The sequence below is a fragment of the Mobula birostris genome, chromosome 21 (assembly GCF_030028105.1).
Source record: "Mobula birostris isolate sMobBir1 chromosome 21, sMobBir1.hap1, whole genome shotgun sequence".
Lineage (NCBI taxonomy): Eukaryota > Metazoa > Chordata > Chondrichthyes > Myliobatiformes > Myliobatidae > Mobula > Mobula birostris.
Genome location: NC_092390.1, coordinates 58,564,109 through 58,590,982, shown reverse-complemented (window position 1 = coordinate 58,590,982; position 26,874 = coordinate 58,564,109). Strand labels below are relative to the sequence as shown.

Here is a 26,874-nt window from a genome sequence, read left to right as displayed (position 1 = left end):
AATGCCACCACAATCTCTTTATCTACCTCTTTCAGAACTCTGGCTTGTAGTCCAACTGGTTCAGGTGACTTACCTAGTGTCAAACCTTTCAGCTTCCCAAGCAAACTTCTCTTTAGTAATAGTAACTACACTCACTTCTGCTCCCTTGAATTTCTGTATACTGCTAGTATCTTCTATAGTGAAGACAGGTGCAAAATATTTATTAAATTCATCTGTCATTTCTTTGTCCCACATGACTACACCTCCGCATCATTTTCCAGTGGTCCAATCTCCACTCTCGTCTATCTTTTACTCTTTCTATATATGAAAAATATTGTTTCCTCTTTGATATTATTGGATAGCTTACCTTCATATTTCATATTTTCACTCCTTATGGCTTTCTTAGTTGCCTACTGTACGTCTTAAAAGCTTCCCAGTTCTCTGGGTTCCCATTATTTTTTTTGCTATATTACATGCCTTCTCTTATGCTCTTATGCTGCATTTGACTTCCCATGTTAGGCACGGTTTAGGCACGGTTGTCTCATCCTCCCTTTAGAATACTTCATCTTTGGGATGTACTGTATCTATCTTGCACTTTCCAAAATGCCTTCACAAACTCCAGCCAATGTTGTTCTGCCATCATCTCTGCTAGTGTTCCCTTGCAATCAACCTTGGCCAGCCCCTCTCTCATGCTTCTGTAATACACTTTACTCCACTGGGGTACTAATACATCTGACTTTATATTCTATCTCTCAAACTGCAGATTGAATTCTATCATATTATGGTCACTGCCTCCTAAGGGTTCCTTTACCTTAAGCTCCCTAATCAAGCTGGTTCATTACACATCACCCAATCCAGAATTGCCTTTGCCCTATTGAACTCAACCACAAGCAGCTCAAAAAAAACCTTCTCATAGACTTTTTACAAATTCACTCGCCTGAGATCCAGCACCAACTGGATTTTCCAATCTATCTATATATTGAAATTTCCAATGACTATCATAACATTGCCTTTTTACATGCCTTTTCTATCCTACATCCTGGCTATTATTCAGAGGCCTGTATAAAACTCCCATCAGGGTTTTTTTTCACGCTTGCAGTTTTGTAACTCTATCTACAAGGATTCTACACCTTCTGATCCTATGTCCCCTCCTTCTAAGAATTTGATTTCATTTTTAACCAACAGAGCCATGTCACACCCTCTGTCTACCTGCCTGTCTTTTCAATACAATGTGTAAGCTCCCAACTATGCTCTTCTTTCAGCCACGACTCAGTGATGCCCACAATGTTGTACTTGCCAACCTCTAAATTTGCTACAAGATCATCTACATTATTCTGTATACTGCCTGCATTCATATATAACACCTTCAGTCCTGTATTGATCACCCTTTTCGATTTTAACCCCATGTTAAATTCACCTCATCCTGTCAACTGCAATTTTTCCCTGTCTTCTGCCGGTCCTTCCTCATGGTCTCATTGCACAATGCATCTAATTGTATACCAACTGTCCCATCTTCAGCCCTGTCACTCTGGTTCCCATCATCCTGCCAAATTAGTTTAAACCCTCCCCAACAGTCCTAGCAGACCTGCCCAGAAGTATATCGGTCCCCCTCAGATTCAGATGTAACCCATCCTTTTTGTACAGGTCATATCTTCCTCAGAAGAGATCCCAATGATCCAAAAATCCGGAATCCTGCTCCCCCCTGCCCCAATTCATCAGGGCTCAACAGTTGACATTTTGAGCAAAAAACCTTTCCTCAGAACTCAACAGTCAGTGTTTCAGGCTGAGACCTTTAGTTGAACCGTCAACTGTACTCTTTTTCTGTAGATGCTGCCTGGCCTGCTGAGTTCCTCCAGCATTTTGTGTGTGTTGCTCACTCTGATGAGACTTGTCTGGGTGGGTACTGGATTTTAAACACAGAACTTTCACATTTTTTATGAAAAACAAAACATGATGCATTTGATTACCTGATTCTGTCACACCCCATCCTGAAATGTAGCACGACGCGTTGAGAGGTGGATTACGATCCGGTAAACATACTGTTTTGACATATCTGGTCTCATTGGCACACCATCCATCAATATGTTTCAACTTCACTAAGGCTGAAAGATAAGTTTTACTAACTTAGGATTTCACAAACAAATTTACAACGCAGCTTAAGTAAGATTTTCTGTTCTGGGTTGTTATAATTTTCTTAGAATTAGTCACGGTGAAACTTCATAACTGCTTATAACTTTGAAAAGGAGAAATGGATTTAAAAAAAGGAACCAAAACAAATTTGTGAAAAACAAATCTATTCAGGGAATCATTAATAATAAAGTGAATCTTGTCTGTGATTTAAACTTAGAATCTAGTGATAACAATACTGGGAGTTCAGATACCTTTATAGCATATAGCATGCTTAAGTTACAAAATTTGAAAAAATTATAAAATTACTCTTAATTAATCAAAGGGACTGAGTAACTATAATTGAATCCAACCACCCAATTAATTTGACACTCTATCAAATTGGATGAGAAATAGATGAGAATACAAACAATTTTCTCACCAATATCATTATATAAGGCTCTGTCTGTCTCTTGATATTCTGGATGTAGAATTATTCTCTCAACATCAAACTTTTGTTCATTGAGTTCCGTGTATTCTATATTATGCTTCCCGAGTAATATTTGATAGTGCTTGGGTTGTTGGCTACAAATCATTGAGGAGTTAAAAATAAGTATATTTTTATTGGAAATTAGCGCCCAAATTAAATTCTGCTATGCAGTCATTTCCATATCAGCCCATGCAACACAATAGCTAAGCATTTGCAGGCAGGTAATTTAGAAGGTTTTCATGTAAAAAAAAATCAAAGAATATAGCTATCTATATTTTCTGTTATGTATTCTCTGTAGGTTATTCTGCTTGTTTTTATTTTACAAATTTCTCTACTTTATTTCATAGCAATTTTTGTAGGAAATACTTAACTATTACTTTGTGCTTTCATCATGCCATTAATTGATTGATTGAGCTAGGATTTGTCCGAAATTCCCTCCAAAATATTGACAAGTAATTCAAGATAAGTAATGGTCATTGAACAGAATAACTTTTGCATTGTTTGCCTCAACCAACATTAATGCCAATTTAGAGAACTGTGTCTTTTTCCTGAGAAATACTGAAAAACTGTTGCTGATCTGAGGTAATCACACAGAATCTGGGAAATATTGTATATGCTGGTATATTCCATAAAAAGATATGGGAATGATTGTCTTTTCCTAAACACAAGCAACTAGTAAGTGTCAGTACCTAGAATACATCACAAACAAGAGAAAATCTGCAGATGCTGGAAATCCGAGCAACAAATGCAAAATGCTGGAGGAACTCAGCACGCTGGGCAGCATCTATGGAAAAAAGTACAGTTGACATTTTGGGCCGAAACGTCAACCGTACTTTTTTCCATAAACGCTGCCTGGCCTGCTGAATTGCTCCAGCATTTTGAGTGTATTACCTAGAATACATAATAGTTAATGGTAAGTTGCTTAAAAATTATTTTAAGTATTACTAGGAGACTACAAGGGATTTGTTATAGCCAGGGAGGTGGTAATGGGGATAACCTCTCTCTACTTATTCAATGCCCCAAATAGTGTGCACCTCAAATATCCCCTGACAACCAAGTCCGGCTCCAGGCCTTCACGTGTGGCTGAGCTACTAAGACCAGCAGAACCAATTCTACTGACAGGAGAAGGGGCAAAGGCGGGTTACCGGTTCGGTAAAATCAGTTGCTTTGGGCAGATGGGGCTCACCAGCCATGATTGGCAGCTTCTCTCAGAGAAGGAAAACTCTGATCTCAAGCCTCCACTGCCTGGGGCTATACCCATGCATGGGGAAAACGTTAGGAGTAAATACTGAGGAAACATCCAGAGCTGAACTCCCCAAGACAGTCCTATGTTGGGTTCAATGCTGACTGGCAACTCCTGCGACGCCACTGGTGCCAAACTGTACTGGTCTCTGTCGTTCCCTTGGATCAGGGGTTCCTAATCTGGGATCCACATGGCAGGGGTCCATGGCATATAAAAGGGTTTTGGATTCATTAGCTGAGTGGAAAGGGGGTGTCTGCCACATGGGGAACAACTTGCTCTTCCTGGCTTGCAGACTGGCTTGTGTGTTACCTAGACTGCTGGGGCGTAACATCCACGCTCATCCCCGACCAAATGAGATCCTTTCAATGTTATATAGCTTTTGCACAGTTTGAATAGAGGAATTCAAATCATATCTACATTAAAAATAAATTCAAGTATCAAAAGAGCATTAGTTGAATCAGCTGTCAACTGTGTTCATTTTTAGAGAATTTTAATTGAAGGAACTGTGTCACAAACTGCCGGAGATTTTCTCCACACTACAAGAATGGATTCACATCTTTGTGCATCCATGTTATTCTGAAATTCATTGGATAGAAACAATTCAGAGGATGGGCTTCTGGAATAGTTTTCAGTTCAACTCCTTCCCTTAAACCAAATTCAACACAGTTTGATTTCCTGCACTTTGTGCATCTCTGTATTCACGATGAGTTTAAGAATTGTTGGGTAGTGACTTCATCCACAATTTCTATCGGCTTTTTCTGTTTAATATCTGTTTCAGGAAATCATGTTGACTAAGATTTATCTCTGGAAGTAACCAATGTCCCACAAACCAGCACCTGGTACTTAGACAGCTGTCAGGAAAACAGTCACACAAGCAGTCATAAGAACTGTGTTCGGTCTCTCTCATGTAGCTTTGTCGAATGTTCATACCACATGGTAACTTTAAGCTTTATGTTGCCTATCATATCATACCCCCTCTGCCCTAGCTAGTCAGTAGCCACTTGCTCTGTTGTAAAAGTGCATGCCTGTCCTTTGGAATGTATTCAGCAATTTCTGATTTTACCTAAGATTTCCAGCATCTGCAGTTTTTTTTTGTTTTTACCCAACTAGATGTTTTTTAAGTCCAAATAGAAATAATTAAAAAAAAATAATATTTATTTAAATTATCTGCATGATATTAATTATATTGCTTCTAGTTCCAGATCCTTCAGATTATACAGTTACATTGATAATTTGTGCTATCATACCTTACTTCCAAGCAGTGAGCTGCCGTAAGAACCCAGCAAGGTGCAATCAAGGCCCCTCCACATAGATGTCCTTCTTCATAAATACCTACATGAGATTTTAGTTGTAAAGATGCTTGCCAAGGGTGTCTGCCAAGCACTGTCTTCCTTCCACCATAGATACGAGCTATACTTCGCCTGGAGCTTAATGCTTTACCACAGCTTTCAAAGGTTTGAGGGCGCTCTGTTGCAGCAATGGTCTCGGTGACTGTGTCAGGTTCAGCCTCAGGCATGAGGGTGTATTCTACATCAATTACAAATTGCTTTTGGTTACCAATAATTTAAATTCTAATCCTTGTCCAAGCAGCACGTTCCTGGTCCCAGATACTGTTTGGAATGATTTGTTTGGAGTTCTCACCACTATTGCACCAAGTCCCCATCGTGCCAGCTTCTGAGGTTTAGACGCACTAACTCCCCAGATTATGGTAGTTGTCGTGGCCCTTTTAAAGATTCAGGACAGTCCCACTAGTTGGCAATCATGTTTTGGGTGCCAAGGATTGAGCATTTAAGGAGCACCTGAACAGAAGTTTGGTGTTCAGTCGTAAGCCTACTCATGATCTGGTCTAATGTTTCTTTTGTGATCAGGTTCGTGATCCAGTTTGAAACCGTGTCTCAATCCTTGCTGTGGATACTCCAGTATTTGGGTCCAAACCATTCTTATCAAGGACTCTCGTCACAAAGCAAGCTTGACTAAACACAAACTTACTCTACACTTCCAGAGTATTCTGACCAGAAGAAGAATAAAGTGCATTTTAAATCTGAAACTTGGTCTGAAAAGGGTTTGTTGAGATCCCCGTATACAGACTAGGATCTTCATAGCCAAGTCCATACACTGTAAGCTAAGTGAAATTTCATTAGCCTACGGAAGGTTTGGAATTTTCTGCATGTTAATATCTTCGAGGACCTAACTTGGTTCTGGCATATCAATGCGGCTATAAAGAAGCAAGACAGCAGCTATATTTCATTAGGAGTTTGAGAAGATTTGGTGTGTCACCTAAAACACTTGCAGATTTCCACAGGTGTACCATGGAGAGCATTCTGACAGGTTGTTGCAGAGAATTGTAAAATTAGTCAGCTCCATCATGGGTACTAGCTCTCCACAGTATCCAAGACATCTTCAAGGAATGGTGCCTCAAGAAGGCAGCATCCATCATTAAGGACCCCCATCACCCAAGGCATGCCCTATTCTCATTGTTACCATCAGGAAGGAAGTACTGAAGCTTGAAGGCACACACTCAACGATTCAGGAACAGCTTCTTCCCCTCTGTTATCAGATTTCTGAATGGACATTGAACTCATGAACACTACCACACTTTTGCACTACTGATCTAATTTAGCTATTATACATATAGTGTGTGTGCATATTTACTGTAATTCACTGTTTCGTTTTCTATTATCATGTATTGCAATGTAATACTGCTGCAAAGTTAACAAATTTCACGACATATGCCGATGGTATTAAACCTGATTCTGATAATGACATTCAAGTTAATGACATAACCTGGTAGAATAAAACTGAAACAAGAGAAAGTCTGCAGATGCTAGAAATCCAAACAACATGCACAAAATGCTGGAGGAACTCAGCAGGCCAGGCAGCGTCTATGGAAAAGAGTACAGTCAACATTTTGGACTGAGACCCTCCAGCAGGACTAGAAAAAAAAAGATTAGGAGTAAAGTTAAAAGGTGGGGGAGTGGGAAGGGAGGGAGAAACATAAGGTGATAGGTGAAAGCAGGAGAGGGGCAAAGACAAGTGAAGTAAAGAGTTGGGAATTTGATTAGTGAAAGAGATACAGGGCTGGAGAAGGGGGGATCAAATGAGAAAGGACAGAAGGCCATGGAAGAAGAAAAGCGTGGAGGAGCACCAGAGGGAGGCAATGGGCGGGCAAGGATATAAGGTGAGAGAGGGGAAAGGAGATGGGGAATGGTGAAAGTGGCGGCGGGGGGTGGTGGTGGGGGGGGAGGAGGTCATTCCGGAAGTTTGAGATATCGACGATCATGGCTGGAGGTTACGCAGATGGAATATAGGGTGTTTTTTCTCCAACCTGAGTATGGCCTCATCATAACAGTAGAGGAGGCTTTGGATAGACATATCAGAATGGGAATGGAAAGTGGAATAGGTGGTCAGTGGGGAATCCCGCTTTTTCTGTGGTCTGAGTGTAGGTGCTCAGTGAAACTGTCTCCTAATCTGCACCAACTCTCCCCAATATACAGGAGGCTACACTGGGAGCATCGGACACAGTATGTGACCCCAACAGACTCACAGGTGAAGTGTTGCCTCATCCGGAAGGACTGTTTGGGGCCCTGAATGGTAGTGAGGGAGGTGGTGTAGGGGCAGGTGTAGCACTTGTTTCACTTGCAAGGATAAGTGCCAGGAGGGAGATCAGTGGGGAGGGACAAATGGACAAGGGGCATTTCACCTACCACCCCACCAGCCTCTGAGTCCAGAACATAATTCTCCGAAACTTCCGCCACCTCCAATGGGATCCCTCCCCAAGCACACCTTTCCCTCCCCCTCACTTTCTGCTTTCTGTCCCCACGTGACTCCCCACGTGACTTCCTTGTCCATTTATCCCTTCCCACTGATCTCCCTCCTGGCACTTAGAAAGCATTTGATAAGGTGCCTCACATGAAGCTGCTTAGCAAGATAAAACCTATGGTGTTACAAGAAATATACTGGCATGGATAGAAGATTGGCTGACAGGCAGGAGGTGGCAAGTGGGAATAAAAGGGGTCTGTTCTGGTTGGCTGCCAGTGACTAGTGGTGTTCCTCAGGGGTCTGTATTGGAACCACTACTTTTGACATTGTTTGTCGATGATTTGGATAATGGAATTGATGGCTTTATGGCAAAGTTTGCAGATAATACGAAGATAGGTGGAGGGGTAGGTAGTGCTGAGGAAGCAATGCGATTGTAGCAGGACTTAGACAAATTGGAAGAATGGGCAAAAAAGTAGCAGATGGAATATAGTGTTGGGAAATGTATGAATGCATTTTGGTAAAAGGAACAATAGTGCAGATTATTATCTACATGGGGAGAAAATTCAAACATCAGAGGTGCAAAGACTTAGCAGTCCTTGTGCAAAACTCTCAGAAGGTTAATTCATAGGTTGATTCTGTGGTAAAGAAGGTAAATGCAATGGTGCCATTTATTTCAAGGGAAATAGAATATAAAAACAAGGAGATAATTCTGAGGCTTTATAAGACACTAGTCAGGCTGCACATGGAGTATTGTCAACAGTTTTGGGCCTCTCATCTCAGAAAAGATGTATTGTCATTGGAGAGAGTCCAGACGAGGTTCACAAGGATGATTGCAGGAATGAAGGGGTTAACATATGAGGAGCATTTGGCAGCTTTGGTCCTGTACTCACTGGAATTTAGAAGAATGCAGGGGGCATCTCATCAAAACCTACCAGATGTTGAAAGGACTAGATAGGGTGGATGTGGAGAGGATATTTCCTCTGGTGGGGGTATCCAGAACTAAAAGGCACAACATCAAAATTGAGGGACGACCTTTTAGAACAGAATTAAGGAGGAATTGTTTTTTAACCAAAGAGTGGTGAATCTGTGGAATGCTCTGCCACAGTCTGTGGATGAAGCTAAGTTCATGGGTATATTGAAAGCAGAATTTGATAGATTCCTGATTGGTCAGGGCATCGAGGAATATGGTGAGAAAGCAGGTGTATGGGGTTGAATGGGATCCAGGATCAGCCACGATGAAATGGCAGACCGGAGTCAAAGAGTCAGTTTTCTCTGTGGGTGGCCTTTATAGTCGACCTCAAAAATAATGACAGTGTTTGCAACAGTGACTTTTCTATTGCCCATGGTGGGTTAAAATGTAAAAGACATGTTGAGGTGAGCTTAAGGTATCGTTCGTTCATTAGCTTAGCTAACGTTATTTAAACTAGCTGGCTAGCTGCTAAGGAGCTACTCTATTGATGTCCTACGTGATGAGACCAAACTCCCTGTAGACTTGCTTAAAGTTGTAATAGAATAAACATGATAATATAATATAAGTACATACTTTAATGTCACATTTTCTGCATGTACCCAACTTGGTTTACAGATTAGACAAAATCACTAAACAAAGTATTACATACACCCTTGGAGGTCGACCGGGGGGGGGGTGGGGTGGTGGGAGGATGCTACCTCCCTGAAATGAGTTTTTGCAGGGTGGGATGTCTGGCAATGGGAATGGGAAGTGGGATTAAAATGGGTGGCCACTGGGAGATCCCGCTTTTTCTGGCGGACACCAGGTCTCACTGATAAACAGGAGGTCACACCAGGAGCACCAAACACAGTATATGACCCTAACAGACGCACAGGTGAAATGTCACCTCACCTGGAAGAACTATTTGGGGCCCTGAATGGTAGTGAGGGAGGAGGTGTAGGGGCAGGTGTAGCACTTGTTCCACTTGCAAGGATAAGTGCCAGGAGGGAGATCAGTGGGGAGGGACGAATGGACAAGGGAGTCATGTAGGGAGTGATCCCTGTAGAAAGCAGAAAGTTGTGGGGGGGCAGAGGGAAAGATCTGCTTGGAGGTGGGATCCTTGGAGACAGTGGTAGTTGCGGAGAATTATGTGTGTACACGTAAACAGGTGGGATGGTACGTGAGGACAAGAGGAACTCCACCCCTGGTAGGGCGGCGGGAGGATGGGGTGAGAGCAGATGTGTGTGAAATAGAAGAGATGCAGTTGAGGGCAGCGTTGATGGCGGAGGAAGGGAAGCCCTTTCTTTGAAGAAGGAACTCATCTCCTTTGTTCTGGAATGAAAAGCCTCATCGTGAGAGCAGATGCAGTGGAGACAGAGCAATTGAGAGAAGGGAATAGAATAGAAGTTTATTGTCAAGACAAGGAGATTGCAGTGGACAACAAGCACTTTGAGCATGGAATGGAATTTTTTTTATTATGAAGCAATGTAATAGATGCCTTTTGATTCATCATGCTTGCAACTGTCTGGATTTTATTTGAATTTCTTTGCTTTAATTCCTTTAGATTATGAATCATATTGAAAATAAAACAATGAGAATGGAAATGGCAGCAGGCATAGGAACATGGGCCCCCCTTGTTCTTCCTCTGCCTGTCTGAATCACTAAGTCATCCGTGTCCCCTTACTCATCTTCATAACCTTCTGATTCCCTTGTTGTCGAAAACTCTATTGATTATAGCTTTGAGTGAAATCCACAACTCCCTGAGCTAGAGATATCCAAGGACAACTGATTGAGAAACTTTTCTTCTAAATCCAAAGTGACTCATCCATTATCCTGAGACCATGGGACTTGGTGTGTATCTGCTTGAATGAACTTAAGGCTTTGTTTGCTCCGTGTATTTAAAGAGCATTTGTCAGGAACATTTTTTTGCCTGACCATCTCTTTCGTTCCACTGGATTTGTATATTCAGTTTGGATTGCATGGATAAAATAAGGTTGTGTTGAGACAGATGCTCACAAACAAAAGAGAAAACCTGGCAAAATGTGTCCCTGAAAAAGCACAGTACCAGGAGCAGGGAAGTAGTGAATAATGCACTTGATGCATTCTAGTCAACATTCATAGCATAACAAAGACTGAACTGCACACACCTCTCTCACACTGAGAGATTGAACAAAAATCCCACTTCAGTCTTCCATTGCGTTCTTTGAAAAAGCACCAAGGTTTAACATCATCGTCAGGGTTCCTGTTGAATGATAGAGTTAAGAACAGTTTTAGTTGTTTGCAACATGATTGATATAAATTTTGATCCTTTTGTTGCAAGAAAGCGGCATCCATCATCAAGCACCCCCACCCTCAGGCCATACTCCCTTCTCGCTGCAGCCATCAGGGAGAAGGAACAGGAGTCTCAGGACCTTCTTTCTGATGGTCCCACAGCACCAGGTTCAGGAACAGTTATTACGTCTAAACTATCAGGCTCTTAAACCAAAGGAGGTAACTTCACTCAACTTCACTGAACTGTTCCCATAGCCTATGGATTGACTTTCAAGGACCCTTCATTTCATGTTCTCAACTTTTATGGCTTAGTTATTTATTATTATTATTTCTTTCTTTTTGTATTTGCACAGTTTGTTGTCTTTTGCACACAAGTTTAAGTTGGTGTGCCTTTCATTGATTCTATTATTGTTATTATTCTGTTATTGATTTATTGAGTATGCCTGCCAGAAAATGAATCTCAGGGTTGTATATAAGGCAAAGAGAGATGGTCTCGACATGATTTCCTGCTACCAAGAGCTGCTTCATGAGAGGAAACTTAAGAAAAGGCTGTCAAATCTCGATGCCTAATTGATGAGGAAGCCAATGTTAGAGGAGGACCCACTGTCTGGCCCCTCCTCTAATATGTAATCACCACCCTCTTCCCTCCACTGTTGTTGCCCCACTGATGTACAGGTTAGATCTATTTGCATATTCGTTACTCCATGAATTACTGTGGATACATAAAATAATGTATCATATATCTTGGGTGTGTTTTTTTAAAAATCAGGCACACATGTCCATTTATGACCCTACATAGCGCTGATTTACATAGCATTCCGTCCCCGAGGAATACATCCTCACTGTTAGCGAGGTCTGAGTGTAATTTTGATTTTATTTAGTTATTGAAGACTCTAATGAAATGCAGTAAAAAAAAAGAAAATTTTTCGTATTGTGTTCAGTGGACTGGCGCTTTATTAACAATGAATTACTGACCCATTCTGTGTTTATTGTTACAATTTGTAACAGAGTTGTAACTGGAAACCTTGACAATGTAAGCTGTTGAAGCTCTAAGATGTTTCAAAGTAAAGGTTGTGGCATTTTAATTATTTAGAAAATTTATTAATTATATTCATTAACACATAAATAATTACAGGGTATGGTATTTCACAATTAAATTAACATAGATTTCAAAATTATATTGACATCATACAAAATAAAATCCCAGCTGTGCGCAATAAGGGCTATGTGTGCCAGAGCATTTCAGCTACTGCATGGACATGAACCTGCACAGCTTAGAGGGAACAGTGATTGAGTCAGTAATTATTATTGTACAAGTTGGTTCAAGCCTTCCTCTCCAGCCCTTTACCTTTCCCACCTTCCAGGCTTCATCTGTCTCCTTCCAGCTATCCTCCTTCCTCTCCTTTTTATTCTTGCATCTTGCCCCTTCCTTTCCAGTCCTGAAGAAACGTCTCAGCCAGAAATGTCATTTCCACGGATGCTGACCTGCTGAATTCCTCCAGCACCTTGAGTGTGCTGTTTCAAATATCATTAATTTGTGGTTTTAATGAGATGCATCAATGCTTTATCTCCATTCTTGCAATCACCAGGGCTTCTGCCCCTTGATAGTACATGTGTGTCTGTTTGGTATTTGATATTGTAGACTTCTCATGGGCAATGTCCTATGGATGCCGACCAGTGTATTAAAGATCCTGGTGTTACACCAGCTCATATTTAGGGTTGAAATTAGGCACAGTGATCACTACATTAGAAATACGGATGTTTTATTTACCTACAAAATCTGTGCTCTCCAAGGCCGTTTTCTTCAGCTTGGTCTCCAAGTATATTAATATTTTTCCTTAGAAGCAAGTGAGAACTCCAGTATAAACATGTTTTCCCTTGTTCTGTCATACTAACGTTGCCCCTGTAGTTTTCACCATTATCTTCATAACAATCATTTACATCTATAGAAGATTAAAGCCAAGAGTCATATGCAGATTGGCAAAAATTCTACAGTATTACACATCCTATTTAAGCTTTAAACTTAATCTTTACACTAGATCCCCCAAAACTCAAACAAGTTGACAAGTATTGAGTCATGAATTTTGCTTTTAACTGTTTGGCTTAATAAGAGATTCTATACCTTTCTAAAGATTTGTACAGAATTAACTGGTAATATAAAGAAACCTAGGAAGTGCTTTACCCAGTAAAGGAAAACTAGTCTCAAATAACTAATCTAAGGGTTTCTATTCAACTGCGTCAATTGAATTGAAATAGAGATTCTTAAAGGATGTTCATCTAGTACAAGTGAAAAGAAAATCGTTCTTACCTACTTCACAAAACCTGCCCGTGAATTTCTTTAGACACAAGCAAGTGAAAGAGCTTCTTGTTTTTCCCATTCTGCAAACTCCTCCATTTTTACAGGGGTTTCTTGAACAGGTGGATACTCCTAAGAGCAGATGCCTGTCAAACCTTACCAAAGTGTTATCAATTCTGCATGAATTTTAGAAATACTTTGAGAAACTATTGGTTTCTTCTAGAACTTTGAAACTTAATTAAAGTGAAACAATATAAACCCAGAGCCCACCTACACCCTGCTTCCTATGCTTCTACCAGTGAGATGAAAACATACTGGAAAAACTGCTTGCAGTTATCCCCGAATACTTTGCAATCATTTCTCTACCTAGACATTAAACTTTAAGCATTTCTTGTAGGTTCGACCAAGAAGCATTTGCTAAAGACAAATCAGAAAATATAAAAGAATTATGTAATTAAAAATCTTTGCTTTGACAAATCATTATTTGCTGTACTCTAAAAGTGTTAAAACTATGAAACCTAGGCATTTCAAGGTGGGAACTGGAGCTCAGGCTGTTATGGAGATGAGGGTGAGTGGGTGGGCGACATTGGTGAAATGGCAGTACGGTATATACAGAGGTGGGGGAGGGTGATGATGCAAGGATCTTCATGAAGGGATTATGGTCCCAAGGCTCCGTAACACGCTACAACAGTTAAGAACACAGATCAGGGACAGCTGGTCTTTACAGAGGAGTACCAGCACTGGTATTTTTAAAATAAAACATACCACAAGACCACAAGAAATGAGAGCTGAATTGGGCCATTTGGCCCATCAAGTCTGATCTGCCATTTCTTCATGGCTGATCCATTTTCCCGCTCAGTCCCAATCTCCTGTCTTCTCTCCTTTTCCTTTCATGTCTTGACTAATCAAGAGTGTACCAACCCCTGCCTTAAGTATACCCAATGACCTGGCCTCCACAGCCACCTGTGGCAACAAGTTCCACAGATTCACCATTCTCTGGCCAAAGAAATTCCTCCTCATCTCTGTTCTAAATGGAGGTCCCTCTACTTCTGAGTCTGTGTCCTCTTGTCTTATACTCCCTCACCATAGGAGATATCCTCTCCACATCCACTCTATCGAGGCCTTTCAACATTCGATAGGTTTCAATGAGGTCACCCTTATTCTTCTGAATCCTGATGAAGTATTCTTCTGAATTCTCCAGAGCCATCGTACGCTCTTTATATGACAAGCCCTTCAATCCTGGAATTTTTTTCATGAAAAGGGGATGTCCTTTTATGCTTAAAAACTCTAGGGCAGTTTAATTCCTGATTACTATCTTCCTTGTTTTGTTAGTAGTTATCATAAAGGAAATAAATCATGATTTTAAAAATCCAGTTTCTTTGCCAATTACATAAACTGCATCATGAACCATGCAGGCCTGTGCACCTGTAATTGTTGATTGTTGCCTAATCCAGGGTCATTAAACCCTTGTGATTTCTGCTTAATCTTGTCAAGTTCATTTTGACTGGAATGGGTTTCTTTGTGCAGGTCCACAATCCCTTATCCGAAATCCTTGGGCCAGTTGCATTTCAGAATTTTTCGGATTTCAGAAAATTGATAATTAAACATAGAACATGGAACATAGAATAGTACAGCACGTTACAGGCCCTTTGGCCCACAATGTTGTGCCGACCCTCAAACCCTGCCTCCCATATAACCCCCCAACTTAAATTCCTCCATATGCCTGTTTAGTAGTCTCTTAAATTTCATTAGTGTGTCTGCCTCCACCACTGTCTCAGGCAGTGCATTCCACACAGTAACCACTCTCTGAGTAAAAAACCTTCCTCTAATATCCCCTTTGAACTTCCCACCCCTTACCTTAAAGCCATGTCCTCTTGTATTGAGCAGTGGTGCCCTGGGGAAGAGGCGCTGGCTATCCACACTATCTATTCCTCTTATTATCTTGTACACCTCTATCATGTTTCCTCTCATCCTCCTTCTCTCCAAAGAGTAAAACCATAGCTCCCTTAATTTCTGATCATAATGCATACCTCTGATCATAATTATATTGATAATTAACCTGTTTTCAGTGCCGGTGGACTTTAGGATCCGGGAGAGCTCCGGACCTTTGCATATCCTCCCCAATACTTTAAATCATCTCTAGATTACTTATAATACCTAATACGACGTAAATGCCATGTAAATAATTGTTATACTGTATTGTTTAAGGAATAATGACTAGAAGAAAAGTCTGTACATGCTCAAACAACGAGTGCTGGAGAGAGAACTGAGTTTTCTCGATCCGCGCTCTTTTACAAATACTATTACTGTTTATTTATAGAGTAATATACTGATAAATGCAATAGTGGGATAATTATAAACCATAAATACACTGGTACATTTTATTTCCAACAAAAACATTCAATAAAACATAAAAATATACAGCTTCAAATGAACCAAATCAAACACATGGTAAATGACTTATTGGAATAAATGTAGAATGTAAATACTCTAGGACATATACAGGTTCAAACTAAGCTAAATACGTACAGGTACCTTAAGTTACGTCTGGCAAACGAAGTTAAATACTCTACGGGTACCTGATGGGCCAGGAACAGGATTCTCAAGTTATGAAGCAACACCATGACAGACGGCGTTTTTAAAGACTTCTTCAAGTGTCATCGGTCTCATTAACATAGGTTTATGTCTAAGCAATCTCTTTTTAACAGAGTAAGAGATAAATGCACATTGTTCAAGGCCAGCAATTAAATTGAATCGAGTGACGTCAGCTGTTGGCGCTCCAAACAAGCCTTGTTATGACACACTCCACACTCCACCAAAAAACTTCAGTTTTCGGAGCTTTTCGGTTTTCAGAATTTCGGATAAGGGATTGTGATGATCTAAAGCAGACTCCCAATTAGTGCAGATCGCAGGATCCCCATGTGTTTCAATAATGATTCATCTCACAGTGTTGCTTGGTCAAGCTCCCAACGTTCAGTTGGAATTCCTATGAATAAATTCTTGTTTCTATATTAATTTGGGAGTCTGTTATTCCCCCATTCCTGGTTTCAGTCATCAGTCATGATTTGTCTCTGCTTTCCAGAGAACTGGCCCAAGGAACAGGTCTACATCAGAGCCAGCTGATCACATCCACAGACTTTACATATGAACTATTTTGGAGTGAGCTTTGGACCTTTGTTTCTATTAGGGTTTTGGGTTTTTGCCTTTTTCTGGCAACCAATATGTGGAAACAAATGCTTAACTTGCAAATCATTTCCTATCGATTCCTTTAACAAAGCAGACTAGCTGGACGAGCAGTTAATAATACAGTATCCTTAAATATACTCGCTCTGCCAATTACATATCTAGTGAGTCACCAGAGAGATTAAGTGTTCTCAACTTCTGAATCAGTCAAGCCATCTTGGATCTTCTTGGTGCCCAACTACACCTACACAGCTGTTGTCATAACCTCACCCTGCTCAACCCAAATCACTACTCTGAGAGGAGTAGTCACAAGTTGTTCTTGAGTCCTTGATGGATGAACAAGTGCCTCATTTGCCGTTTTTTTCATCCTTTTGATTCCTTGGTGTACTGACATCTGCAAACATAATCTTATTGTTTTAAGATTAATTGTGGATCATTTATGAGTAACAGGAGCAATAGTTCCTGACGGCAATGGGATTAGCTACTTTGATTGTACACTCCAGTTAATGTCCTCACTTTTTGTGGCTCAGAACCCCCACCTGTTTCAGCCCATTGAATACACAGCACCTGCTTGTAGACCAATTTATTCAATTCCTTCCCTTCTGTCCTGCCCAGGAGCCCAATTACTATTCCTCGTGTCCACCTGATGTCCAGTGAAAGCAATGATTAACCCGACTTCAAACATCCTCTGTTTCAGATGGTAAACCATGCTCTATGTAAAACAATATTTCACCGCACTCTCTTCTGGTCTACACCTGTTGAATCTTTGATCCTTGGCCCTTAATCTATGTCGCTGTAAAAATATATCTAAGATCTCATGGAGTGTTATATCACTTTGGTTAACCTACCCATCATATTCAGAAGCAATTTAACTTTCTCTGTGAATTCAACTCTAGCTTTTCTACTATTGGAACCAACCTTCCCCATCATATTCAGACACAAATGACCTTCTCTATAAATTCAACTCCAGCTTTTCTAATATTGGGAGAACCAACATGAATTCTTTAACACCTGTCTTTAGCTTCCTTTAGTCTTTGTTTTGGGCTCCTGAATTTTTTAACCGACATGCAGTTGGATCAATCCTTCACTCCCTTTCTCCATCACTACTTTATTGTTTCTTTCCAATTTGTTTGCCCCATCGATACATTCTCAAGCCTTTTTTATTTGCCATGCTTCAAAGTAATAGCAGATTTTGTAACGGAAGCCACCTGGTGGGCTGTGCGGACATCTGCCAACATGGAGCCAACAGGATCACTTGTACCAGCTGCTTTCACATATTAGTTGTATTTTGACTAAGTTCATGACAACATTTTACAAGGAACTGTTTACTGAGAGAACAGACGGACTATTCATATGGAAAAATATAACTGGTTACTGTACGTTTTTTGCAGTTCGGTGGCTTGAAAGGATAGTCACATTTGCACTTGTGATATGGTGGTGTATCTATAAGGACGCACTCTCCATTCTTGCACGTATTCTTCCGACAGGGATTCTGCACTGTAAGGTAGAGAACAATTTCTTATAAAAGTTCCACGTTCAAAGCTCAAAGTTAATTTATTATTAAAGTACATTTAGGCCACTATATACCATCCTGAGATTCATTTTCTTGCAGGCATTTGTAGTACAACAAAGAGCTACAACAGAATCAATAAAAAAAACTACACATAAAGACTGACAGGCAATCAATGTGCAAAAGGCAGCGAACTGTGCAAATATAAATAAATAAATAATACTGAGAACATGTCATAGTCATAGTCATACTTTATTGATCCCCGGGGAAATTGGTTTTCGTTACAGTTGCACCATAAATAATTAAATTCAGTAATAAAACTATAAATAATTAAATAGTAATATGTAAATTATGCCAGGAAATAAGTCCAGGACCAGCCTATTGGCTCAGAACCTTTGTTCCTTGGCCAACCTCCTGCTCACTTACCTCCTCTTGCTGTAAATTGGAATGCGATTTTGACTTAGGATATCCACAATAAGTTATGTCACAACTACAAGCATAGAATTAATTAGAATGTTTTAATATTGGTTAATAAGGGTTTATGAACCAGACAGAACTTGCATTCATATGATACCTTTCACACCCTTATAATGTCCTATTTCCTTCATAACCCAAATGATGATTTTTAAAGAGCAGCCATTGCTGTATACATTATGAATCTAATTAAAAAGCACGTTATAATATTAATATTCATTTACCATCAATATTTTGTAATATAAGAAGTACGTGAAAAATTGAAATCAATGGTAAATGAGAATCTGGGAGTTACCCAACAAACGCCTCACCTTCTTACTCTCTAAAACTTTTTGCCTCCAACAAACTAAATTCAGGAATGCCCTTGATGTGTCTGGATAAACTCAGCAACACTGAAGAAGAAGACTTGATCCAGGATAAAATGGCACATTTGATTAGCACCCTGAGCTAGCCATTCACTCCCTCTATATCTGATGCATTAAGACCACTCGATGTGCAGAACGAGCTGTTCTAAGTAAACAACACCCAAATCCATGACATTGTTCATGTACAGCAAAGCCAAGAGAGACATGGGGACATCATCGTGGTAGATATACAGCAAAGTTACTTACTATCCAGCTTCAAAATATTTTGCTTTTCCTTTGTTGTTACTGACCAAAACCTTACCCAGTAGGGTAGGCTCACTATGCCCACCTCACAGGGTGATAGATACTTTATTGATCCTAAAAGAAATTACAGTATCACAGCAGTATTACAAGTGCACAGATATACAAATATTAGAAGAGAAGAAAAAAATTTACAAATAAGTTACCTTAAAATAAAATGTACAAGATTTACAAGCCAAAATTGCATTACAAGATTTACAAGTTCACTCTGCGCTACAAGATGGTAGCGCAAAAATTACTGTAATATTATACAGTGATGGGTGCACGTTCACACTGTCCAGGTAAGAAGTGATGTTAGTATTGCACAGTGTGTCCGTGATAGCAGGGTGTGGTAAACAGAGCTTGAGCAGAGCTTAAACAGAGCTCTAATTGAAGCACCTTCAATAACTCCATAAGACTGAAGTTGTGTAAAATACTGAAAGGCTTTTATTCGCTGTACAGTTCGACCTCCATGCTGAGTGTCTGCCCCTGGACTGAGGGGGAGGGGCAAGGCGAAATCACTTTTATTCAGGAATCTGTGGGAGGAGCCACAGGGGCAGTCAACAGAGGGGTGTGTCCAGACAGTTAACCCAGTTACAACATATATATGGTTTACCATACTAGTAAACAGAGATTAATAACAGTTTAGCAGGAGGGGTCATCACTTCCCCAGCTATAGGTTGACTCGGGGTAAGGCCCAGGGTAAGAGTAACCTCATATAGCACCCTTTGGAGCAGCGCAGTTGTCGTAGTCTATTACTGAAAGTGTTCAGCCAAGGAGGCATGCAGAGAGTGAGAAACATTGTCCAGAATTGTCAGAATTTTTCTGAGGGTCCTTTGTTCTACGACAGCCTCCAGTGTGTCCAGTTTGACACCTAGAACAGAGCCAGCCTTTCTAATCAGTTTATTGAGCCTTTTGGCATCACCCGTGTTGATGTCATTGTCCCAGCACACCACCGCATAGAAAATTGTACTGGTAGAACATGTGAAGGAGGGCCAGCATACTCTGAAGAATCTCATTCTCCTTTGGAAGTAGAGACAACCCTGACCCTTCTTGTACACAGCGTCTGTGTTGGCGCTCCACTCAAGTTTGCTATCCAGGTGCACCTGTAGGTACTTGTAGGCCCACACCACATTCACAATCTCACCTTCAGTAGTAACAGGGAGCAGTGCAGGCTTAGTCTACCTAAAGTCCATTAGCATCTCCTTTGTCTGACTGATGTTGAGCTGCAGATGATTCAGCTTGCACCGTCTGACAAAGTCCTCCACCAGGGCCCTGTATTCATTCTCCTGACTTCCCTTTATACGCCCAACTATTGCTGAGTCATCAGAGAATTTCTGCAGATGACATGACTCAACGTTGTATCTAACATCCGAGGTATACAGGGTAAACAGAAAGGGAGCCAGTACAGTCCCCTGTGGGGCCCCAGTACTGCTTATAGCCATGTCTTATGCACACCTCTGAAGCCACACAAACCATAATGTTCCAGTTAGGTAGTCCATTATCCAGGATACAATGGAAGTGCCAACCTGCATTGAACGGAGCTTTTCCCCCAGCAATGAAGGCTGTATGGTATTGAGAGCACTTGAGAAATCAGAAAACCATGATCCTCACAGTGTTGCCCTGCTTACCCACATGGGAGTAGGCTCTGTTCAGCAGGTAGGTGACAGCAGCATCAACGGCAATGTGCTCCTGTGGGCAAACTGCAGGGGACCGGGGGCTGAACTAACCAGGGGTCACAGGTGAGCCTGGACCAGCCTCTTTAGGGTTTTCATGATGTGTCAGGTTAGGGCCACTGGACGGTAGTCACTCAAGACTTTCAGTTGGCCCTTCTTGGGTACTGGACCACAGGTTGTTTTCCACACACTCAGGAACCTTTCCAGGCTGATACTCCGATTGAAAATGCACTGGAAAACTCCACACAGATGCTCAGGACAGTCTTTCTTGGGGTTCGCACCAGCTGTTCCCAACGTTTTGCCATGTCTGAGTTTCCTCACAGCCCTTCTCACCTGCTCGGTAGTGAGGTTGAATTGCTATGTGGAGGTGTGGATGGTAGGTGCAGGGCAAGGAGTTGACATAGAACTGTGACAGCCTGTGTAGTTCATCCATGCATTGAACTGGGTGGCGGGGGGGAGGAGGGAGGAGGGGAGGCAGGGAGGCACTGGTGCTGAGGGAAATTGGGTGCCTCGGCACCTGGACTACTGGGCTACTGTCCTGAGGGAGGTGTGAACAAGGGAGCAATTGTCAAACCTATTGGTTTAACTCATTAGCCCATTCACAGCTGCGTTCTGAGGCTATGCAGCTAGGCTGATTGATGTCAGTGATAGTCATAGTCATAGTCATAGTCATACTTTATTGATCCCGGAGGAAATTGGTTTTCGTTACAGTTGCACCATAAATAATTAAATAGTAATAAAACCATAAATAGTTAAATAGTAATATGTAAATTATGCCAGGAAATAAGTCCAGGACCAGTCTATTGGCTCAGGGTGTCTGACCTTCCAAGGGAGGAGTTGTAAAGTTTGATGGCCACAGGCAGGAATGACTTCCTTTGACGCTCTGTGTTGCATCTCGGTGGAATGAGTCTCTGGCTGAATGTACTCCTGTGCCCAACCAGTACATTATGTAGTGGATGGGAGACATTGTCCAAGATGGTATTCAACTTGGACAGCATCTTCTTTTCAGACACCACCGTCAGAGAGAGGCATGCTCTTCATGCCTCTCCACTGCAGCACCCACCCCCCTGTGTGCTACTCCGCCCAAGCTTGTTCTCCAGCTCTCTCCTGTATTCCTCTTTAGCCACTGTGATCTTCACCTTTAGCTCCCTCTGCACATGTCTCACTTCCTCCCTGTCTACTGAACTAAAGGTACTTTTTGTGGTGAATAAGAACTTTTAGATCATCACTGGCGAGCCATGGTTTGTTGTTAAGGTAGCAGCCAGCAGTCCTTGATGGTATGGCAGCGTCCACACAGAAGCTGATGTAGCCAGTGATGCTATCGGAAAGTCTGTTAATGCCCTCCCCATATGGTTCGTAAAGCACATTCCAGTCAGAAAACCTCAAAGCAGTCCTTCAGGGCCTCAAAGGTGGGTAGGATTGTCGAGAAAGGAACATGGTTGAAGTTCCCCGATCCTACAATGAATGCATTAGGGTGTTGAGTCTGGAGTCTTGCGATGGCAGTGTGTATGATGTCACACATAGCATTGGGATTGCGTGGGGAACTTGCAATGTAGACAACGAGAAATAAGGTGATGCTGATCTCACATGGTAGATACTATGAATGTAAACTCACAGCATGTAGTTCAAAGTCTGGACTGCGGATTCATTCCTTCAGAGAAATGTGACCGGGACTACACCACCCGTTGTTCACAAGCACAGCAAACCCACCTCCCTCCTCTTACCGCGCTGTAGATTAACTCTGTCTGCCTGTAGCTTTGAAAACCTGTTCACAGCAGTGTTGGAATCTAGGATTTGCTCATGTAGCCATGTTTCAGTGAAACACATCACACCAGCTTCCTGGTATTCATTCTGTATCCTCTGGAATGGGTAATAGATGCTGATCTTGGCAACGATGCCTCATCCCACAGGCAGCCATGAAACAAAGACCATGGAACCCATTCAAGAAAACATCAAACACCCATTTCAAGGGTAATATTACAACCCACTTAAATCATGCAAGTGTTATAATAAAGACCAGTAAAAATACCGGTAGATTCCACATACGTCAGACTGCAGAAATTATCAAAAGGTTAAAGGTAAATGTGGTAATATCATCATGGGTTGAGATTCAAAAAGTCAATGCATCTGCTATGGTTGGCTAAAACATAGAATGTGTGTCAACAGTAATGGTGTAGAAAAGGCCATTAAAACTGTAGTAACCACCTTACTAAGGCCTCTGTAAGTGACAAATTGCTCTGTGACTCCATATGTTACTTGAAGAATAAGGGAATCATCCCCATAAGGCAGGGGTTTCCAACTTGGGGTCCCCAGACCCTTCGGTTAATGGTAGTGGCCGATGGCACAAAAAAGGCGAAAAAGGGAGCCAACCTCTGCTTAAAGGTTTATGACATCAAACTCTCCACTAGGCCACCACAAAGTCTATGGTATATTCCAGATGTATTTCTTGAATAAACTGCACACACTCATTTGAGTTCATTGTACCTCAGCAGTACTAGTCTGTAACACTCCCCAATAAACTCAATGGCCACTTTATTAGGTACACCTGTGCAATTCCTCATTAGTGTAAATATCTGATCAGCTAAATTTGTAGCAGCATCTCAAAGCATACAAGTGTGCAGATATGGTGAAGAGGTTCAGTTGTTGTTCAGATCAAACATCAGAATGGGGAAGAAATGTGATCTAGGTGACTTTGACTGTGGAATGATTGTTGATATAGGATTGTTTATCTCACAAACTGATCATCTCCTGGGATTTTATGCACAGCATTGTCTAGAACAGAGGTTCCCAATCTGGGGTCTATGGACCCCTTGCTTAGTTGTATTGGTCCATGGCATAATAAGGGTTGGGAACCCCTGCTCTAGAATTTACAGAGAATGGTGCAGAAAACATCCAGTGAGTGATAGCTCATGAGAGAGGTCAGAGGAGAATAGCTAAATTGGTTCAAGCTGACAGGAAAGTGACAGCATCTTAAATAACCACACATTACAATTGTAGTGTGCAGAGCATCGCTGAACACACAACGCATCAAATCCTGAAGTGGATGGGCTACAGCAGCAGAAGCCCATGAACATACACTCTGTGGCCACTTTATTAGGGATAGGAGGCACCTAATAAAGTGACCACTGAGTGTAGGTAGTATACATATACCGTATGTATGTATGTGTGTCTGTATGTATGTATGTATATATGTATGTTCATTAGACTTTTGAATTCTACAATATTATAGGAGATCACTGGTATTTGGGGAATCCATGAGTGTTGCAAATAATCCAAAGACAGCTGCTAAGCCCGTGTGCTTTCAAGTCTACATTGAAACTCATTTTGTTGTAGTTATGGTATGACACAAAAGGAAGGGGCTGGTGCTAAAATTCAAGGACATTCTTTTTTAAAAAATAAATTATTTTTCTGTATTGGTTTTGAACTTTGCTCTTTGTTTCCTTGTTAAATAGTAATCATTGACTTTCTACTCTTACACTTTTCTTCCTAACTACATTATTGAATTTAGTGGGACAGGAGAAAAATCATCTTTGATCTTCATTGGCTTTGAAGTTAATGGAATGTACAGGGTGACTACAATCAGAGGACAATATTATATGTATTTGACACTGGCAAGCAAGGATAAATTTCTCCCTAGCATGTCTTAACTTCAAACTATCTTTGTATGGTATTCATTACTTCAGTGTCAATTGATGCAAAACTAACACCCCTTTCCAGCAGGGCAACATAAAAAATGTAAACTCTCTAATAATCTATCACCGTGAAAATCTCTTCACTTAGTACTATTTAACATTTTTTTTTCAGATTGACCAGAATTGAAAAAAAAAGATAGTGCACTCATTCAGGTTATGAAATAATTTTAAAAGCTCATCTGCCTATAATGTCCTTCAGAGATGATGACTCATCTCCCCTAACTTCTCTGGTCTGCACCTGACTCCAGTTCTACACTAATGCTGTTCTCAGGACAAATAATAATAGGGATTATATGTTGCCTCTCCAGTCTTCATCCACAGACAAAAATAAAAAAGTTAACAACTACTTTGTTTGGCACGGACTAGAAGGGCCGAGATGGTCTCTTTCCATGCTGTAATTGTTATATGGTTACTTAATTTTGCTGTATGTTATCCTTGATGCCCTGATTAATATTCATCTTTCATTCATTGAGATTATTAGAAAAAGCTACTTTTGACAAATTGTAGCCATAGTCATAGGAAAGTACAGACAGAAACAGGCCATTCAACACATCTAGTTCATGCTGAACCATTTAAACTTCCTACCTTCATCGACCTGCACCCAGACAATAGCCCTCCATACCTCTACCATCCACGCTTCTATCCAAATGTTGAAATCAAGCTTGCATGCACCATTTGTGTTAGCAGCCCATTCCACACTTTTACAACCCTCTGAGTGAAGAGGTTTCCCCTCATGTTCTCCTTAAGCTTTTCATCTTTCAACCTTAACCCATGACCTCCAGTTGTAGTCCCTTGTGGAAAAAGCCTGCTTGCACTTACCCTATCCTTTCCCCTCATAATTTTGTGTACCTCTATCAAATCTCCCCTCAATCTTCTACGTTCCAAGGAATAAAGTCCTAACCTATTCAATCGTTCCATATAACTCAAGTCATCCAAATCCAGTAACATCCTTGTAAATTTTCTCTGTATCCTTTCAAACTTATTTATATATTTCTTGTATTTAGGTGACCAAGACTCTTCTATTCCCCACTCTGACCTCTCAGATCTTCTCACCTGCCTATCACCTCCCTTCGGGTCATCTCCTCCTTCCCTTTCTCCAATGGTCCACTCTCTTCTCCTATCAGATTCCTTCATCTCCAGCACTTCATATTTCCCACCCACCTGGCTTCACCTATCACCTTCTAGCTTTCTCTCCCCCCACCTTTTTATTCTGGCATCTTCCCCCTTCTTGTCCAGTCCTGAAGAAGGGTCTTGGCCCGAAACGCAGACTGTTTATTTATTCATTTCCATAGGTTCTGCTTGACCTGCTGAGTTCCTCCAGCATTTTGTGTGTGTGTATGTTGCTATATAAATGCAAGTTTATTGCTCGGTTTTGTAGCATGCTGCACTGGTGCTCCTCTTAAGATGTGCTTTTACTTGGATTTAAATTCAACACTACAGTTTCTATCTGTCATTCATTCATTCAAGGGCCAACTGCCCTGCCCTAGGTTCAGGGTGCATTCCCTTGTGTTCAGTTCAATCTGCACCTGACAAACCTGAAGGTTTGGGTTACATTTGACATTTTAAGATTAAGTAAATATTGTTTAGATTATTTCTTAATATTTCTAATTATTTTCAAATGGCAGAAACATTTCCAAAAATATAATTCAGGCAAGCATGTTATTTTCCATCAAACAGAATTTTATGTTATACAGATCATCTACAAAGAGAATTGGAAATGTGGAGTGCATAACCTATTGTCATCTTAAGAACATTCTGCCATTGATCTAAAATGTAATGCTGAAATGATTGACAGGATGAAATATAAAAAGGACCAGGATAAACAATGTTAAATCAAATTTACTCGAGCACAAATTTTGTGTCTCACTGTGTAGAATGGACGCTTTGCCCTTTTGCCAATTCGGTCAGAGTAAAACCCATGCTGAAAATAATCTCTTTCTTTCCAGAACGTTAGAACTCAGAGCAGATTAAATTGAGAAGGGGTCGAGCTGTTGTATTTGAGTATATGAAACATAAAACAGGTCAGTATTCAGAATATCATGTAAGCTGTCTGCAAAAATAGCTGGGGCAGAAAATGGTCAAGCACTAACTGGTAAACTGAGAGATGTGTTCTGCGGTAGGGCTGCTAGTATTTTTGGGATAATTTGTGGGGAGAAAGGAGGTGGGTGGAAGTGATCATTGGCACTGAGCTACAGCTACTGATGATACCAATTGAAAACAAAATGAAAAATGATTGCACCTCTTTTAAGTTCCACCTTCATTCTTCTGATGCGTACATATATTTTTATTTATTTTATTTAGTGATACAGCACATTGTAGGCCCTTCTGGCCCTTTGAGCCACACCACCCCAGTAACCCCCAATAAGCTCGATTAACCCTCACCTAATTATGGACCAATTCACAATGACCACCAATCTGATACGCCTTTGGTCTGTGGGAACACTGGGAGCAAACCCACACGTTCCACGGGAAGGGCTTGCAGAACGGTGCCGGAATTGAACTCTGAACTCTGGGACACCTTGATCTATAATAGCATCATACTATTCCCTTCACTGCCTGCAAGGAGTTTGTACACTCTCCCCGTGACTGCTCGGGTTTCCCT

The 26,874-nt window shown here is 41.0% G+C and overlaps 1 protein-coding gene across 3 annotated transcripts in view; it reads right to left on the bottom strand.

The window, feature by feature from the left end:
- LOC140185981 (hyaluronan-binding protein 2-like) overlaps nucleotides 1–26,874 on the bottom strand; it is a 56,955-nt gene that overhangs the window by 11,072 nt on the left and 19,009 nt on the right. For 2 of the 3 annotated variants that reach the window (XM_072239798.1, XM_072239799.1), the window contains exons 5-11: nucleotides 17,657–17,773; nucleotides 13,106–13,225; nucleotides 12,569–12,740; nucleotides 10,674–10,768; nucleotides 5,066–5,345; nucleotides 2,528–2,670; nucleotides 1,947–2,081 (exon numbers count right to left, since the gene is read on the bottom strand). In XM_072239798.1, the coding sequence (XP_072095899.1) occupies nucleotides 1,947–2,081; nucleotides 2,528–2,670; nucleotides 5,066–5,345; nucleotides 10,674–10,768; nucleotides 12,569–12,740; nucleotides 13,106–13,225; nucleotides 17,657–17,773 (1,062 nt within the window). The remainder of the gene's footprint in view (nucleotides 1–1,946; nucleotides 2,082–2,527; nucleotides 2,671–5,065; nucleotides 5,346–10,673; nucleotides 10,769–12,568; nucleotides 12,741–13,105; nucleotides 13,226–17,656; nucleotides 17,774–26,874) is intronic. The other variant, XM_072239800.1, reaches the window with a different exon arrangement.